Here is a 19,334-nt window from a genome sequence, read left to right on the forward strand (position 1 = left end):
TTTATATATATATATATATATATATATATATATAAATAATTTTACAATTATGTGAAATTGGTTAATTTTCCAAGGTACACCTGGTGATCTCTCCTGGCACAGTGGCTGGGTATTATAGAATTAGTCAGTGTATTAAATGAGAAATTTTCTTAGCGTTTAAAAAGTTAGCGTTAAAAAAGTTACTGGTAAAGTATTTGTTGATTAACTGTCTGTCTCGCAGCTTATTGATTATCCTAATATCAGTTACGTTTTGAGATTTTTTTTTTTTTTTGCATACGAGTGTCTTTCTACACAGACATAAGCGGTGCGCAGTTGGTAAATCATAAAAAAAAAAACCCACTTGGACTCTTCTTCACAAGCTCGGCAGCATCACATGACAGCTGTAATTAGCACATTTATCTCGGAACAGCATGTACCACATTAGAATTTATATCCTGTAATGGAGTATCACAAAAAAAAAACAAAACAAAAAAAACCCAGACATTCATAAAGGGGTAGTTGAGGTTCTGCGTTCAGTCAGAAAAAAAAAAAAAAAAAGGGAAGTGTCCTCTGGGAAGCATTGAAGGAGTCTTCAGGGCTTAGGATTATGTTTCTATAGCAGAAATAATAGAAGGAGCCTTTCAGTTGGTTTGAAAGATTCCAGATCCAGGAAGATGCACACGTTTGTTCTCTCACTGTTTTGTATTTAAAACATTTGTCTCTCTGCTGTGATGGACTCCCGCTGCCTTGTCAGAAGTGACATTTAGAAAATCAGACTCTATCGTTGCCCCTGCATTCGATTACACGTTCTTTTTAGACATCCCAGGAAGTTAGGAAGCCTTAAAGCCCCGTGTCCTTCCTTCCTGCCTGGCAGTGCTCTCCAGTGTCTTTACTTGACGCGGCTGCAGGGACTGTGACATGATGTTTTATATGGTTCGCCTTTTCGCCTCCTCCGCTTCCCACTCTCCCTTGTACAGCGGCTTGTGCTACATTGATTCGCTGATGTCGATACAAGCACAGTTTTTTGAGGTCTAATTTTAGCTGCGCCGCAAGAGGCTGGTGTGGTAGATATTGATGCTCAGTGTCAAGAATTGTGACGCATTTTCATTTCAGAAATATTGAGCTCGCGACTGTGATTCATTCCACGGCGGTTATTCGCTGTTAGAAGTTGCAGTGCTGTGAAAAGTAGGGACGGTAAAAAAGGGCCTTAGAACAAATAACTTTTTCCTTTTTTTTTTTTTTTTTTTTTTCTAAACTGAGATTAGGCAGGTGTTCACAACCCGTACCAGGATGTCGAGCTGAGCCATAAGCTTGTCGGTGCCTGTGTGCGTGTATATGTAACGGGGAGGGGACTGGGCTCGGAGCCAGAAAGCAGGGTGGGTACACTGTGTGACTGTACATGTTCACTCACCACTCTCCAATCTTGCAAGTCTCTGCATGTTTTCTTTTCGCCCCCCCCCCTCCCCCCTCCCACTGTGGACTGAGATAGTGGAAATACGCCTGCCACATACATTTGGTATAGATATAGATTAGTTTGAAGTAGAATTTTCCAAATCATAGCGCCGTCGCCTTCGTGTCCCCGTAAAGTGCTGCCCTGATTGTGAGAGAGCCATAAAAACAAAAGAACGCCGCAGCAATAACGCTGTCAAATTATAACCGAGCCTCGGTTTGAAGTATCTCCCTTGAACCGGTGTGCGATACGGAAACACATTTCATTATCTGACCTGGAGACAAAGACGTCAGTCACTGTGGTGGAAACAACAACAACAACAACAAAAAAAAAAAAGGATGAACTAAGCCCACAGCTGTGTTTATACTAAATAACATTGATGATACAAGTACAGCGATGGACATCAAAGTTAACTCCATCTTAAACAACAAAGACATCTCCTCCCTGCTGCGGAGCTCATGTCACGAATTGATTTGTACCCTCATAAATGAATACACCGCTGAAGCTGCTGTCAACGTTTAAAAAAAAAAAAAAAAAGTTCTTGTTTGGGCTGTACGTTTTTTGCAGGAGGGACAGCAGTATGGTGAAGGAAGAGATCAAAGCGTTCCTGGGGAACAGGAGGATCTCTCAGGCAGTGGTGGCACAAGTTACCGGTAAGAAGACACTCCAAACCTTTTCAGATATCCAGCACCACTGTCAAATTTCACTTGTTCTTTGTGTTGATTCATTCGTGAAGATTTAACGGTTTAAGACATGGGCAGAATGATGATGGATTTTGATATCGGTCCAAAATTAAGGATCCAACCGACTCGTCCGATTCCGATACCTAAGCCCGAATGCTCAACTTAACTTTGCACGACATGCAGAACGTGGAGACGCTATTGCCTCAGCAGAAAAGACGGTACTGGATTGATATTGATATCGGAAGATACTCCAGTCACAGTATCGGAAAATGTTGTATCGAGCCATACCAACTTTGTTTCATGAAGCAACTTGAGCTTAAAAAACCCTTTCAGAATTGCGTTGGTGGAGGCTTCGATTTTCAAGGAAAAAAAAAACCATCTCAGAATGCGTTGGTGGAGGCTTCGATTTTTCAAGTTGAATTAATAGAAAAATCCAGGAGCGCCATAAATCTGTTTTCGAACCAATCATCATGACAGCCCGTCAACTCTCAGAATTTGACCTAACAGCCAAATGTCTGCAGCCTAATGACAGTCATTAGGAACAGCATTAGCACAATTAGAGTCTATTTGCTGCGGAGCTGTTCTCCGCTGCGGAGCTGAGCATCACAAAAAGAGAGTTAAACTACAGCAAAAGCAGATGGTGCTGTTCACCTTCACTAATCGTCTGATCAGTAGCAATCAGAGCTGAGAGCGTCACTTTATATCTTTGTGTACAGATTGTGGAAAAAGTGCTGCGTTTTCAGCATCAAGTAAAAAGCAGACTCACAGCCAGTATAAAATTATTGAGTACCAATTCTGAAACACTTGACTTTCCACATATTATTAGTCAATACGACTGTTTGTTTGGACTGGCGTTCATCTGTAAAACACAGCCTTTAACATGTGATCCGACGTAGCCTGAATCCAAACTCTTATTAGGCGAGAGAGCAAACATTCACCTAAGCCAGAAACGGAATCCACACCCACAGGAAATAGAAATAAAAAAAAAATATGGTTACTAATTAACGTCACAAGTCAAGTCAACAACACATTAGCCGAGGCCTAAATAATTATTACCTTTGGCCCTAAAATGAATCTTATGTGCAGCGAGCGTGGGAGGCTTGACTGTGACGAGGGTTTTTTTTTTTATCTGCGTGCAAAAAAATGTGGTGAAAAAATTAGAGAAAAAATTCTAATAAAATATCATATATAATAAATAAAATTTATTCAGGTTTTGGGGGTACAAAAAATTCACTTTCTTTGAATATTTCAGGATATTTTCAGAAATGAAAATGTTGGAGCGTTTCTCCTCCGGTATTTCACTGTTCTCTCTCTCTCTCTCTTGACTTTCTTAAAGTGTTGTTTAGGGACTGTTGTAATTCAATGTCTGGCTGCTTTCCAGGTATCAGCCAGAGCAGGATCTCCCATTGGCTGCTGCAACATGGCTCTGACCTGAGCGAACAGAAGAAGAGGGCCTTCTACCGCTGGTACACGCTGGAGAAAACTACACCAGGTACACCAGTGTTCCCTGCTCTACTCGCGACATCCAACCTCTGTAGACCGCATACTGCCACGCTGTTCACATTGCGATGGATCGTGGACTTCTTAAAATAATCTACTCGCGACATCCAACGTCTGTAGACCGTACCATACTGCCACGCTGTTCACACTGCGATGGATCGTGGACTTCTTAAAATATCTTAGAATCCATCACGTTTTTCTAAAAGCGAACAGAGCGTTACAGAAAGACAGAGATGAGACCGAGGCGTCGACATTAATAATTGAATATATCGGCAGCAACAGCAACCAGAGAATGAATGGAACGGCGGGGAGAAAAAAAACGTTAGGATTTAAGTGATACAATCTTAATTGTCATCAGCATCATTATTTCTCACTTTTTTTTAAGTACAAATTACTAATAGTCCAGGGTTAATTTTACTATAAGGATGAGGCAAACCCTCAACCACATTGTGACTTTCCTGCAGCCCAGACGGACTGGCCACATACAGGCCCCCCCCGTGGGCTGCAAAGGCCGTAGGGCGTCGTCGGCGGCTGCGGTCCTCCAGCTGAGGCGCAGCTCACTGTGAACCTCGGTTCTCAGCTGAAAAACGGTGGACACGGTCGGAAACACTCTGATACGCAGCAGTTTTCTGTGCAGCCGTTAATGTAAGTAGGAGTAGTTAGCATCCCGGGGTCCTCGTGTGGCGCAGCAGCCTGTGTTGTATCTAATGGCTCAATTCCACGCGGTGTCTTAAAAGTCAGCAGAAGCCTCTTCACTTGTGTAATAAAAGTGGAGGCTGATGGAGACAGAGGAAGGAAGGAAGGAAGGAAGGACAAGGCTGTGTAGGAGCTGACCTGAGCTGTTTTTCGGATATGAACTCCAGATAATGTCCGGAGAACTGGACCTGGAGTTTGCCGCTTTTTTTTTTCACCTGCTCGTGCTGAGAAACGCGTACGTTTCAAACTGACAGTGACGTCATCACTTATTATAATTGGCTTCAATACATTTTATTTTATTGTCTCTAAAATCGCCTGCAGTGAAGCCGAAGCAAATGCCAAGGTTAAAAATAAGAGTCAAGATTCAGGACTATGTTAAGACTACCTTTTTTTTTTTTTATCTATGTCGAAGGAGATATAAATAATACCTGGAAACTGGACTAGGATTTAACCTCTTCTTGGTCTGTTACGTATTAGCCGCCACTTAGTGGCTCAGTGATAATTTTGAGAAATGCCGACGGGTGTCGTTACGCTTCATTTTCAGGGTTGTCTTAACGCGTTCGAATCATTTCTCAGCTGATGTCTTTCCCGGTGTATTTCGGTCCAAACACTGCACTGTAAATAGCCAAGAGTTAAAACAAGTGCCCTTCTACTCCACGCACTTAGCCCTGACTGTGCACAAATGATTTGTGCTGAAGTGTAAGTGTGTGTGTGTGCGCGCGCGCGCACGCGTGCGTCTGCGATCGTTGGTCGAAATGCTGTATCAACCTATAAGCAGGCAGCAGACATCCAACGCCTTGTCCTCTGCAGCATGTTCCTCGGTGGAGCCCTGCCAACACCGTCAGCCCTGGAAACTGCTCTATGCTATTTATGGCCAGACTGAGCCCGGCTCGACTCAGCCCCAGCCCCAGCCCCAGCTCCAGCCCATCCCAGCCTAGTCCTGCACACGTCTCCGCCACTGCTGCAGAGAGAAGACATGTCCTGTTCTGGCGCGCTCAAATAACGTAGACCGTAGCATCTCCGTCACGCCCCCGCGCTAGTTGATAACAGCGTTGGAATGCGCTGCGGAACGCGTCATCTGTAAGAGCTCCCGCTTTAATGTCCCCCCCCTTGTTTTATGAGCGGGAATGCAAATGAAGCAGTTTGCGTCCATGTCCTCGCGGCCGGGACTTGAGAACAGGCGGCGCGCCGCACGTCAGCGCTTCTGTTCAGAGCAGCAAAAGGCAGGCTGCACGTTTGCTTTCCCGTTTGGTTGTCTGTTTTCCGACTCCTACAACATCATCAGAGCCCCAACTCAAACGCAGAAGTCTCTCCGCTCTCTCCCTCTGATAGACGCAGCGTCTGTTTTTTTTTGGTTTTTTTTGTTCTGTCAAAGCGGTGACTTCTACTGTGCCCTTCCTCCAGGTGCAACCCTCAACATGCGGCCGGCTCCGATACCTCTGGAGGAGATGGAGTGGAGGCAAACCCCACCCCCCCTCACCACTGCCCCCGGCACTTTCCGGCTGCGTCGAGGAAGTCGCTTCACCTGGAGGAAGGAGTGCCTGGCTGTGATGGAGAGGTGAGGAGGTGAAGAAGAGAACGGCGTCAGTTATAAATGATGGCTAGGTGTTCGTTTCATGGGGTAGGGCTGTTTAAACATTGCCTCCACCCGCCCCCCCCGGCCCCCATACCCGCTCGAGAAAATGACAAACCAAAGCCTCTCAGTATTGTCACGGACCCGTGTTTATCGGCCTGCAGACGGCAGGCAGCAGAACAGCAGTAACTCCAGTTTGTTGACATCGTCCTTGTGTAGAAAAACTGAATTTAATCAGTGCGGCTCTTCTGCTATTTATAGCTACTTCAACGACAACCAGTATCCAGACGAAGCCAAGCGGGAAGAGATTGCGAACGCCTGCAATGCTGTTATTCAAAAACCAGGTAAATCACACAAACGGGCGCGCGGCCGTGCGTAAAACATGACTAAACACGGCTTGGAGCTTGAACCACATCTTAATCAGCATTGTCTGATTTTTTTTTTTTTTTTTTTTTTTTAAGCACCGGGTAGTATGCTGAGCTAGAAAATAAAGAAGACACAATTATGTCTAACATAGGGGACATTCTAAAGATAAATTCCAAAGAGAATTCAGAACTATGTATTTTTGGAAGTTGAGAACTTTACAGAAAGAAATAAAAATTAAAGCATTTTATGCCTGGCTGTTATCGGAGAAAAAAAAAAGAAAAAAGAAAGAGATAACCTATAAGAACCAGCTCCTCAAGCGCACAGCCAACTGCACCGTCGGTGTTCGACATGTGACTATAGCGCTTAGATTTATGATGAACAAAAATACATTCTAAATATATGGCTGCACGGCCTGGCAGCTGTCTTCACATCCGTCAACAACGACGACAGAAACGGAACGATAAAAATACTACCAAAACAAAAGGTGCAGAATGGTTGTCAGATAACACATCTGCGACTCACGCATTAGCAAATAACTCTTTGTCACTCGTTGTTTCCCAAAGACTGGGTCGTGACCCTCAGGTGGGTCAGGAGATTTTTTTTTTTGGGTCGTCTCGCATCATGTTTCCCAGGAGTTTACGAATAATGTCTTGGGTCGCGAACTACATGAGACCAGTCATTTCTTCATGTAATATGAGGACGTTTTAAATCCCTTGCTCCTCTGAAACACATTTCAAACAATAGTTTTTTTTTTTTACAATATGCATATGAACGTGGAAGAAAAATGTTGAAACGTGAGTCGAAGCTACGGTAAAGTTTCAGATCCAGCTGCGGCTGAACGTTACAGAACAAACATCTGTGTCACATCTGCTCCACGATTCACTCCTAAGTTATTTCCTTTGAATCGATTTTTTTTTTCTCTCTCCACCGTGACTTGTAAAACTATTTATATAAAAAAAAAAATGAAATCCACAGCTTAAAGTGGCCGTCTGTTCCGCAGCATTTTTTTGCGATTTTTTTTTTTTTTTGACAAGAGACAGGAAACGCTGCCCCGCAGAGCGATGACGCCTTTGTATGATTCGTTCCAGGGAAGAAGCTGTCTGATCTGGAGAGGGTCACGTCACTGAAAGTTTACAACTGGTTCGCCAACCGCCGCAAAGAGATCAAGAGACGAGCTAACATTGGTAATGTGTCTGGGGCGAGGGGGGGGGGTCTATAGGAATAATTTTTTTGGCACAAATCTACCACGCGAGTGCTCGATGTTGTAGACCTAACGGTACATCCTCTTCTTACAAGAAGCCACAATCCTGGAGAGTCATGGGATTGATGTCCAGAGTCCTGGAGGACACTCCAACAGCGACGACATCGATGGGAATGACTTCACAGAGCAGGTAGAAAGCTGTTGATGCGTATTAATCAAGATTCACATACTAGGACCTATACCTTACTGTAGTCTAACAGATACTTCTCTGCAGTACCTTGCAGTGTGCAGTGTCTCTGTCACGCCGTTAAACCCGCATTTACATAAAAAAACGCACAAGCGTCGTTGAAATTGCTGTTTTTTTTTAATTCACATTCATCCTGATTAATTCGTTTCTTACCTTCAAGAAAGAAAAAAAAAAAAAGCACAACGTTCTTACCTCCATCGAGGAACCATTGCTCAGGGCAGATTAATTAAAAGCTGACTCTGGTCTTCCCACAGCCAATGAAAACGATTTTTTTCAATTCAACAGCAACGGTTCTCTTTATCACGGAAGACGATTCAAATTCTCCCGAGTTTGAGTTCTTTGATTTATTCTTGATTGCACAGTACGCAGAAGTGTGGAAAAAAAAAACAACCAAAACAAATTTAGATGAAGACTCGCTGCTTATAATAAACTCGTGATTTATTTTTTTATACCGCATCGAGCCGTAACGTGAGGCAGAGTCTGAATTCAATTACATTTTACTACGGGATTTAAATGGTTCTGAAACGTCCTGCCTTAATGCAATAGCTTTGAGATTGTTTACAAGAAAAAAAGAAAAAGAAAGAAAATGTTAAATGATGGATGCTTTCTTGAAATAACCCTTTAAAATGCTCAGGTAACTGGACTGTTCTGTTTCAAACAACCTCCAGGCCTGTGAACTCCCCTATTTCGACAAGCGACCTCTAAGCCGGCCTTTTGGCCTCTATCGGCTGGAACCGACCTCTCCAACACAGGTACGCCAACTGAGAAACTCACCTACTGCATATTGAAAATATTTATGAAATATAATGATCTCTGAAGTTTTATTTCACTCACAAATGTAAAACCTGGGCCTGTTTAGTTGAACGTAAGGCTGATTATACTCACAGGAATTGAAGAAAGACCCATGACAAGATCTTCTCTCACGGCTCTTTTTCTCAAGGTGTTAAAGCCATCTGCTGCCATCTATTGGAATTGGAGTATGTAATTCTTGTACCTGCTGTTGAGAAATAAACAACCGGGACATTTGCAGTGGATAAATAATAGTTTTCAGGCGGATTATGGGAAATTGGATACATTTCCACGTCGTACCTGAACGTCTCGCGAAATTGGATAAATTTCCACGTCGTACCTGAACGTCTCGCATGCACAGCTAGCGGTCCAGGTGTAGTACACCACCTCGTATTGATGACTGTGACCTTGAAAAATATTAAAATCAAATGAATGTTTTTATTTTTATTTGTGCCGTCACAATGCTACGTAGCAAAATGTTGCTAGCATCAGATGTTTAGCCCAGTCAAGACAAACAGGACAATTAAAAAAAAAAATTAAAATTCTTTCTTTCTTTCTAATCCATAGTTTGTTTATTTATAAAATACCAAAAAAAAAACCAAAAAAAAATAAGTTTTGATTTCGGACCTTAATCAGGTCCATTCAGTTTGACTTTTTTTTTTTTTTTAAGTTTTGATTTCTCTCGTCTTTCAGGACGACAGCGGAGCACACGGCGAGCACCAGGACCCCATATCTCTGGCTGTGGAGATGGCCGCCGTCAACCACTCCATCCTGGCCTTGTCCAGAGCCGGGGGCGTGCCCAACGACATCAAGACGGAGTCCCTGGAGGATGAATGAATCGCCCAGGGAGCGGTTGTAAGGGAAGCAGCAGAGAGAAGCGGCCAAGTTGAGAGGAAAAGGGAAAAAAAAAGAAAGAAAGAAAAGAGGATCAAAAAGGTGGGAAAGGGAGGGGGTTAAAAAAAAAAAAAGACTATATCAATTCTACTTAGTAAAACCTTTTAGATCTGTACTTAACGTAGCACCTCCTCCTCCCCCGACCCCCGACCTCCGACCCCCCACCGGTAACTGCTGCTTCTCTCGGCATCCGTCCTCCACGTCCCTTCTCTCTACAGTGTAAACAGTAAATACCGCCAACTCCCACCCCACTTACAATATTGACACAACTCGGGGGAGGGAAAATGGCCACCGTAGGCCTCCCTCTCTCTCTCTCCCTCTCTCTCCCTCTCTCTCTGATCTCTGCGAACGTGTTGAACGGAGGGGAATTAGAAGAGCGACAATCCAGGCCTTTAACCCCTTAAAACTGTGGCTCTCGTCTGGGACCGCCGTCCCCCAGAGAATGTCCTTCGGGTCAGTCAACGAAGACTCTTCCTCACAGGTTACCTCTTCTCCTGCCCCTCACCTTCCTCTCCTCACTCCCCCTACTTCCCTGGTCTTCTGAGCCGATCCTCAGTCTATCTCACGTCAACGTCAACCTCAGTAAAATAATGTGTACTGTATAAATAGAAGTATATTTAAAAAAAAGTATATATAGTATACTATATATATATATATACATATATTGTGTATATATATATATGTGTATATATATATACTATATAGTTCTCAGTCAGACTCACCTCACGGTGTGGAACCGACCTACCTGCGTAAACGTCCCTCAGCCTCCTTTATTGTGCAATTCATGGAACAGTCGTCGCGGTCGAACTGTAAGGACGCCCAGTCTGTCAGGAACTACGTCACGTGGACCGACACTCGCCATTCTGCCACCGTCACTGTCCCTCGAAATTTTGGCCAACATTCCTCCGTGGAATGACCTCCTCTTTGCCTACAGTCCGGCTGCTGCCAGATGAAAACCTGCACAAATGTAGCCTTAATTTCACCCAGAGCCAAAACCTTTACAAAAACAAAAATAAGAATTTTTTTTAAATATATATATATATATACATTATGAATATAGACAAATCATTTTAAAGGGAGAATTTTTTTTCAGTGTTATTTGAAGTCTGGTTCTATTGACAGTGCTGACTGACTGTGCGCCATGCGCCCCCTGCTGGCCTTCTGCACCTTGACCTGGCATAATAATGCAAGATTAGAAATTGCTTCCTGGTCTCCATGTTACCATGACGGCCTTTACTGAACTACAGTATCAGCGTTGTTTTTTTTTTTTCGACTGTTGCCTCCGTTATCAGGTCCAGGTGTGGTATTATGTGACTTGAACTTGGGGAAAAAAAATCCTCAGTTTGAACTGTAAGTTGAAGACATTTTTTAAGATAAAGCAGTGAAACAGCAGCTCTTGGGTCTGCTTTAAATTCTTCTTCTGTTTTTTTTTTTTATATGGGCTTTGGTGCAGAGGGGGAGGTAAACAGATATCCGAATTTGTTTATTAGATAAAATACGGGAGGACGTACGCTCTATGTTGGTTCTCGGTAAAAACGAGAAGTCAGCGATGTGTCACTCCATAATACAACCAGACCTCAAAAAAAACAAAAAAAAAAACACGGATTCTCTCTTTAGTGGTTTCCATCTAGCAGCAGCAGCGGCAGCAGCAGTGTTGTTACCTGTAATTTACCTGTTGTTTTTTCAGACTGAATATACAGTCATCCTGCCTCGGTGATTAGCTTCCAGTCAACTATTGTCATTGTCAACACTCGGAGGACGAATTGGAATTTTCAAAGGGGTCAACGTGAAACTCGAGCAAACTGTCGATCACGCTTCGTTTTTAAATGCCAAAGGAATAGATGCTCGGGTCGAGAGAAAAAAAAAAAGGCGACGACGCTAAGCTACGACTAAAGTCAACACGGTGTTCATGTTCATCCAAAGTGGTTTCTACGTCAGTGCAGTAGTTCTCCTGGTGTTTGCAGGCGTGGACACAAGTCTGTGTCTCTAAAGGTAGATATCTTACTAGCAGCCACTCATGAAGATCAAAATCCCCCTAAGCTATTTACTACTTGTTCTGTGACGCTGCCTCTTTATAATAGACTAAAGAAATGTGCTTTTTTTTTTTTTTTTTACTATCAGTGATATTAAACTAGACTCACTTCACACTGGAAAGGCTTTAACATAAACCACAAAACCTTCTGATGCTGTTTTTGTTTTTCTACGTCTGTAAAAACCTCAGCGGTCCGAGCAGCACTCGGGAAGGATTTCGACTCGACGTCACGTCGAGCAGTGAGACGGAATATTTTTACATACACGCAAGGTCGGAATTTGCCAGAACTGTCTTTGGTTGGTCAGTGTTTTTGGTCCTGAGCAGAGGTTTCTTTGAAGTGTGACCACGACGTTTTAAATTGGTGTGGAGTCTGGGACTGGAAACACTCAGGTCTGGGCGCTGAATGTGGAACGGGAACCAGGAGATTGTTAGCGGCTCATTTGACTAGCTGTAGATTTACGATTAATATTCGTTATTAATTGTGCGCGTTACTAATCAAGGTAGATATTCCTAATTATAAAACTACTATAAACGGTCCTCGATCCATTGCCACGTAACTCAATGTTTCCGCCGTACGTCGTAACTCACGTACTGTACACCAGTAGCTACGTCACTCACCTATGCTAACACAGTGCTAACATCATAATCTAGGACATAAAAAACTTCTGACTTACACCTAGGAGCCATAATGAAGGGCAAAAAGTTCCCAAAAAAAAACAAAAAACAACACAAACGAAAAAAAAAAAAAGTGAATGTAGCACGATCCAAATATGTGCGTGCAAAACCAGCGAATTATTCGTCCGCTCCGCTCACCAACAAGTTCGCAAAATATAAGCTGCCCATAACGATTTATTTAGAAAATATATATAAATAATAAATAATATGTAAATTGGATACCAAAAAAAATTGGATGACTCCTTGCAGTTTTTCCATGGACTCCCTAGGGGCTGCGAACCCCTTGTTGAAAACCTACATAAGACAAAAAAAAAAAAAAACATTTCCACTGTGGCAAATTCTGACTGAGTGTCGTCTCCGGAGCTTCCAATAGTCGCGCAGTGACTCTGCAGCCTCCTGGTTCTTGCGTCACAGTTCATGCTTTTTTAATTTTTTTTTTTTCTATGTGAATTTCCATGTTACTCTGTAATCCGTAAAGGAATCTCTGCTCAGTGAAGATTTGGAGAAAAACGAGGAAAATATTCTACAGAGCTGAACAAAACAAATCTGTCGGTCTCCAAAGTCCAGGGAGAACACCAGGAGCTGTTGGTCCGCTGCTGCCTAGTGGCCAAATGTAGATGTGAGACATCATGTGACGTCAGTGTTCGAAATCAGACCTAAGAGGTCAATTACTAGACCAGCAGCTCCTGTGTTTTCCATGAGGTTAAAACTGTGTTTTTTTCTATGGACTTTGTCCATTGGTGCAGTTTCAAAATGAAAAAAAAAAAAAATGAAGCATCAAACTATCTGGAGCCAGCTGGTAGAGTAGCTTCCCGGATTACGCTGGAGTCTAGTGAAACTGTTCAACTCCCCTTTGTTTGGGACGTGTGACGCTGAGCTGCAGTGCCTCAGTTCTGGGACCTTTGTTCTAAAGAGAAAGGGTTAAAATGAAAAAAAAAAAAACAACAAAAAAAAAAACGATCTCCAATGTATTTATACTCAGTTTCTATTGTAATGTACAAAAAAAAAGAAAAAGAAATATGCTTTCGTTTTTAATCATATTTTTATTTCTCCTGACTTATTTTTCTATCGTCGTTTAAGCCGTTTGTTGTAGTCGTTGTTGTTGTTGTTGTTTCACCCCTTGTCTTTACTGGACAGCGGTCTCCCCCGTTTGCCGTCTTACGAAAAGATGAGAATAATGCACCTTATGCAAATTGAGCGCGGTTGCTCCTAAAAGTAACCTTCCCTCGCACAGGCCCTACTCTGAGGAGACGAACGTCCGGTGAACAGTAACAGGAAGTGGATGATGTCAGACCAAACCTCATAGGAAAAAATGCGACTGTGATCGTACGGGTGTGTAGAATTTGCACAAAGTGGCCAAAGAAGCTACAACAGTAAAGAAAACACTAGAACTATTTAGTATCGTACAAACCTTCGCCGGCCCAAGTCAATAGACATTATTCGTAAACTCCTGGGAATCACGATGCGAGACGACCCCAGAAAAAAACTACAGTGACCCGCCTGAGGGTTGCGACCCAGTCTTTGGGGAAACGATGTCTTAAAGCATCTGTTACATTTGAACGTTAGTTGAAGAGTATGTTGGAATTTGGGTTTGTTGTTGGTAAACACCGACCTTGAAGTCACCTCCCCTAACCTACAGGTGGTGCTGTTGTTTTAGTTATATGTCTACATATTTACACACATATGTATATATATATGTATATGTATATGTATATATATATGCATATACATATGTATATGTATATGTATATATATGACAAAACCATATTTTCTCCTTAAACAAACAACATTTTGACACCACTTTTACCCAGATTTGCCCCAAAAAAGTATTTTAAAAAAAGGAAACTGCAAACAGAGGGCAGCATCTCTGTAAATGAATGGAAGCCCATACATTTCCAAAGTCCATTAAATAGTCATAAACAAATGTAGTAAAGAAAATTCCCGCATACTCTACCTTCACAGCTGCTGTCATTTCCACATGAAAAAACAAGCAGAAACAGATTAGTGTCCAAATGTCCTGTTTTGTCTCCAAGTGTCTGTGATACTGGACTACTGTTTTGAAGCCAACTTCACACTCCTCCAAACTGGCTGGATGTTTCTCAGAGTGTTGACACCACTGCTGCGTTCATCACCAGATAACAAAAACTGCCCCCTTTTTTTTTTTACTATTTTTCCATTAGCTGAAACTGGCTTCAAACTAAATTTCCAATCTCACCTGGGAGATTACATTCAGGCGAAGGACACTGAAGTTACAGAACGAGTTTCTTTCTCAAATCAACTCTGACGGCAGCTTTAAAATGTTGGCTGAAAACTGAAACGGGAAAAAAAAAATCTCCAGGGTCGCTGCTTCTTTGGCCGCTGAAATCTAAACGGAACTCTAAATAAGGGACAATCTTAAAAAAAGAAGAGGGTGTGGATTAAACACTTTATATTTGAGGGATTGAGTTTTTCCTGTGATGATTGGTGTGACAACCCCCTGAAAGAAAGAAGGGGGGGGGAAAAAAAAAAAAAAAGAAAAGAAAAATGGGAAGTGCATCAGAGATTAGTTTTGTCAGTGAGACATCCTTCGGTGAATTTTCTTCATGTTTGTGAGATGACGCCATGGCCCAGTTAGCTACGACGGGTTGTAATCCAGCAGTATTTAAGGAGACAGTCTCGTAGACGGACGGAGGATGGATGGATGGATGAATGGATGGATGGATGGAAAACCTCAGGTGCTCAGGAAGTGAAGCTTCTTTTCCACGAGAACATTGGAAAGCGGAGAAATTAGCCGCAAGCTAACAAACAGGTTTTACTCCGTTGAGGTGGGGGAATGGCGGGTGGGGGGCGCCCTCTTGTGGTGTGTCAGGGTCAACGTGCTTCCGTGTCCGTCTGCGTGCCCCGAGCGAAACGCCTTCGCCTTCATCCCAGGAGCGAGGACTGAACGCCGTCGTACGGATCTCCAACCCCTCAGTTCTGTTCGCCATCACTGTATCGCCCATTTCAGAATTTAGTGCCTTTTTTGGACAGTAGACTGTTCTGTAATTAAGATGTAGTATAAACATTTTTTGTACAGTTTCTTTGTTCATTTTTTTTTAACTTGTGTTTATTTTTAGTATAATATATATATATATATATATATAAAATGTACAAGAGAATAAAGCTATATCAAATGACACCGGCCTGCTCTGTTTCAGTCTGTACATACAGGACTGGTGGAAAGTCATAGTCGGAGTATTTTTTTTTTTAATTTTTTTTTTTATTCATCTTTAAATAAATACTCATTCATCTGGTCAGGAAAAGTCCCGTCTACACACACTTGGACGAGACTGAATTGCAGAAAGTGTGTACACGTCAAAAGGCTCACACAAACAAATGAATCTATATAAAGAAAACAACAATAAAAATCTAAAATGTCTCACAAACCGACCAACTTAACTGGCTCTCAAGCCATTTTTTTTTTTTTGGACTTGTGACCCCTATTTTGACATCACAAATTTGCAGATATATTTATTTGAACTCGATTTATAGTCACGAAAAGTCAAAAGAATTTAGTTGTTTAAGATTGTGTAATTTTTAAAAAATTAATTGAAAAAAATATTTTCATCATTTTTTTTTTTTTTTTTTTTTTTTTAACTACTAGTCATTTCAGGTGACATCATACGGAGTCCTGACCCCAAGGTTGAAAAACACTGGACTACGACAGCCAAGAGCTTCAAGTGAGAGTGGAAGAAATCCAGTGTTGAACTTTTGCGACGTCGTCTTAAAGGCACAGCAGTAAAATATCGTAAAGCTCAGGACGGTTCTCTTTCGTTAGGCGTTAATGTGTCGCAATTTACACTGTAAAAAAACAACAACAACAACAAAAAAACATCTGACTAACTTCCTGTCAAACTACTGTCTGAAAAGTGCGGAGAACTCTCGAGGCCATGCACATGAAAAAGGTCAAAGGTCAGTCCAGCGTTGACGCGCGAATTTTTGTGGAGCTTTCATTAATACATCATAATAGTGGTTCCCAAACTTGGGGGCGGGGGGCCCTCTTGGGTCACAGAGTTATTTTAGGGGGTCAAGGGAAAAGGAAAAATTCTTTGTCATTATTGGGATTAATTAACTGATTAAATTGTAGGAACCATAATATAAAAACAGGAACTGTGCTAATCTTGAGGCAGTACTTTGATTTTTTTTGTCTGTTCCTTAAATAAATACACTAAAAAAACCCTTTAAAAAAACAGTACTATCCAGAAAAGATTGGTACTTAGTATTTAACCTTTCACACCCTCCGTCTCCCCAAACGATCTCTTTGGTGGATGTGACGACATCTTTCTAGTGTCAACTTTCGAAGTAAAATTGATCAAAAAACAGCTTAAAAAAAACCCCAAAAAAAACATTCGATAGAACCTGGAGTCCTCTGGAACTGTTACTAAAATCTGGTACAAAAACACGAGTCTTTCTTGCGTTTCCAACACATACCGAGTCTCTCAGCTGTTCAAGGACTTCCTGTTCTCCCCTCTGGCGCGGGCCCCCGGCGGCCCGCCTGCCTCACCTTTAGCCAGAGCGGTCAGCGCTACTAAGTTTGGATTGGATCCAGAGAGGTTGGCGCTGTGACGCTTCTTCTGCTGCCGACGGCGTTTGGCCCCACACCTGGACACTCTGCTGGGCCTGACCAGGACTCCGTAGCCGGGGTTACAGTGGAAGTAGTGCTTTCCTCCCACTGAGCCATCGTTCTTCCCTGCGGACGGAAAAACAACACGGTCAGATACAGGGGGTCCTCGGTTTACGACGTTTCGTGGCTACGACTTATATATAGTTGACAATTGAGTAAACAAATACGTTGTGCGGAAGATGGCTTTGTTTACCTCTGCCGGTTGTACGCCATACACTGGATTGTGCTTGATTTCTTTCGTTTGCGTTGTTTTTTTTTTTCGGAACTTTTTGCCCTTCATTTTGGCTCCGAGATGTAAGTCAGATTTTTCCGACTGTTTTATGTCCTAGATCATGATGTTGCCACGATGTTAGCGTCGGTGAGTGACATAGTTGCGACTTACGAAAATGCCGAAAATCGAGTTCAAGTTCGCGCCGTAGGAACAGTCTTCCGACTAAAGTTGAGGAACCCCCTGTATTTGCGTAGCTTAAATTCCCAAAACATTTAGCCAGGAATTAACAAGTTTGACAGAAATATTATTATGCTAGAATTATGGGTAATATAAATACAAAATAAAAACAAAAGGGACTACACAAACGGGCAAAGGAATATACCAGGATTAATTAGCCTGTGAGCTACAGCTAAACGTTAGCTTGTTTGTGCAACCACATTGTTGCGAAGCTCACGTTGGAGTAAGTTGTTAAAAAGACTGTTGTCAAATCAGTTCAGTGGACTCACCTGCTGGAACCTCCAATTCCACCCCGACCCAAATACCCGGGGCAAAGTCTGCGGGTCCGACGTAGCGCACGGTTCCATTCTTATTGGTGCCCACGGTGACGAACTCGCCTTCTTTCAACCACTCAGGGAGCTCTGTGGAATTGGCCGCGTCTCCTTCCTCGGAGTCGGAGATGATTTCCAGACTCTCCATCGGCACGGAGAGGTTGGTGCTGCCGTCCGGGTCCACGTTCCCCGGGTTCTCCTCATCCAGAATTTGATGGAACGACTTAAGGTCTGAAGACTTGACCTTCTGGATTTTGAAGGGGTTCGCTGCCGAGACGGAGGAAGCAACGTTGGGAGCAGCCGTGACCACCGCGGATGCATCGGCGGGCGATTGTTGTTGGACGGTTCTCCCACTGGAGGTGCTGTTTACGTCCGAGTGTTCCTCTGAAGGAGCCGGAAGGGCAGGTTCTACAGGTGGTTCTGGGGCAGGAGCTGGCTCTGCAGACAAAACCGGGCTCACACTTGGAGCTGGATCTTGACCAGCTTCCCGTTCACCTTCAAGTACTTCTTCGACGACAGCTCGTTCTGTCAGAACATTCTCCGACTCCAGACTGCGTGGCTCCGATACCTCGCAACGTTTGCCTTCACTCTCCTGTAAAACCGATAAATCGTGTAACGGTTCTGGACGGTTCGACTCGACCTGCTCTGTTGTCGTCGACTCCGGTCGGGCGTCTGAATCCGCCTCGTGCGTCTGGACTGACGGAAGCCGACGACAGTCTTTCTGACCGACGTTTGAATCCGTCACTGGTGAAGAGTTCTCCTCGTGTCCATCAGCTCGGTCGTTCAAACTCGGAGGCGCTGAAGTGTCCACGGAGGTCGGCTCGAGGTCCGCGACAAAGTTCGCCACTCCGGTATCTTCGTCCTCTTCGTCGGGCACCATCTCAAACCCAGAGGTGGGAGGCAGGTCCCAGCTCAGGGTGTAGACGTCCGACAGGGTCGCGGCGGACAGGCTGGTGGACATGTAGCCGCTGGACGCTTCGCTCACCGGGCTGGAGATGGACTCCTCCGTCTCGGGGATGATTGGCGGCGGCAGGGGAACGGACCTGACACACGTCTCCGTCTCGGTGTCCGCGGGAATGAGATCCTCAATTGGGACCTTGGAGAGAGGACGTCACAACAGTTGAACAACAGACGAGGCAGAGAAAAAGTTTCCCAGACTTTTTTTTCTGGAGACCCATATTTTAAAAGTCACAAACCGTCGCGACCCAAAATGTCGATAGACATTATTCGTAAACTCCTAGGAAACCTGATGTGAGACGACCCAAAAAAAAAATCTCTTGTGACCCATGTAAGGGTTGTGACCCAGTCTTTGGGAAACAATGCACTACATTTCCCAGGATTCTTGTGGTCCAATATTTTGACCTGTGACCTCATAATGACATCACAAATTTCTGGTGAACCCAGATTTTTTTTTTTTTTTTTTACAGTGATGTGAGCCGTCAATCAAAATATTTCAGGTGACCCCGTTCGAATTTGCGGTGATCCCACATAGGGGTTGCGACCCCTAGGTTGAAAAACAATGATCAAAGAAATATACCCTAGTGGCTGTTTAGGGTAAAGCAGTGCAGGACTAATGTGTTTGGGCTGAAATCACTTAAAAATAACCTGTTTTTTTAAGACAGAGAGAAAAGATTGACTAGTTAAGAACTGGACTTTACTGTTTTTTGTTTTTTTTTAAATCACTGACCCAGACTGCAATCCAGGTACCATGGTAAAACTTACTGGCTGCTGCTGCTGCCTGCTGAGGCCTTCGTCAACACTGGCCGACTGCACCACGATGCGCGGCAAGTTCTGTTTAGAGATAAAATGAAAAAAAAACAAAAAAACACATTAGGGGAATAAGTTTCT

At 43.2% G+C, this 19,334-nt stretch overlaps 2 protein-coding genes and 1 long non-coding RNA gene across 16 annotated transcripts in view; 1 reads left to right on the forward strand and 2 right to left on the reverse strand.

The window, feature by feature from the left end:
• hmbox1b (homeobox containing 1 b) overlaps positions 1-9,450 on the forward strand; it is a 15,929-nt gene extending 6,479 nt beyond the window's left edge. For 2 of the 5 annotated variants that reach the window (XM_008337148.3, XM_008337150.3), the window contains exons 3-10: positions 1,997-2,082; positions 3,494-3,604; positions 5,713-5,866; positions 6,143-6,225; positions 7,336-7,431; positions 7,544-7,638; positions 8,364-8,447; positions 9,178-9,450. In XM_008337148.3, the coding sequence (XP_008335370.1) occupies positions 1,997-2,082; positions 3,494-3,604; positions 5,713-5,866; positions 6,143-6,225; positions 7,336-7,431; positions 7,544-7,638; positions 8,364-8,447; positions 9,178-9,321 (853 nt within the window). In that variant the 3' untranslated portion in view covers positions 9,322-9,450. Of the gene's footprint in view, positions 1-1,996; positions 2,083-3,493; positions 3,605-5,712; positions 5,867-6,142; positions 6,226-7,335; positions 7,432-7,543; positions 7,639-8,329; positions 8,448-9,177 lie in introns of all 5 variants that reach the window. The other 3 variants (XR_003049012.1, XR_003049013.1, XM_017030755.2) reach the window with 3 other exon arrangements.
• Positions 9,137-10,257, reverse strand: LOC112486548 (uncharacterized). The gene is made up of 2 exons (XR_003049014.1): positions 10,124-10,257; positions 9,137-9,306 (listed from the first exon to the last, which is right to left on the reverse strand). It is a non-coding gene; the product is annotated as an uncharacterized LOC112486548 (long non-coding RNA).
• A 5,433-nt stretch (positions 10,258-15,690) lies between these two features.
• The window catches only part of LOC103398521 (kinesin-like protein KIF13B), a 24,970-nt gene continuing 21,326 nt past the window's right edge, over positions 15,691-19,334 (reverse strand). For all 10 annotated transcript variants that reach the window (XM_025053624.1, XM_025053623.1, XM_025053622.1 and 7 more), the window contains 3 exons: positions 19,209-19,277; positions 17,445-18,582; positions 15,691-16,793 (listed from right to left, as the gene is read on the reverse strand). In XM_025053624.1, coding sequence (XP_024909392.1) covers positions 16,543-16,793; positions 17,445-18,582; positions 19,209-19,277 — 1,458 coding nt within the window. In that variant the 3' untranslated portion in view covers positions 15,691-16,542. The remainder of the gene's footprint in view (positions 16,794-17,444; positions 18,583-19,208; positions 19,278-19,334) is intronic.

The sequence above is a fragment of the Cynoglossus semilaevis genome, unplaced genomic scaffold, assembly GCF_000523025.1.
Source record: "Cynoglossus semilaevis isolate Cse_v1.0 unplaced genomic scaffold, Cse_v1.0 scaffold419, whole genome shotgun sequence".
NCBI lineage: Eukaryota > Metazoa > Chordata > Actinopteri > Pleuronectiformes > Cynoglossidae > Cynoglossus > Cynoglossus semilaevis.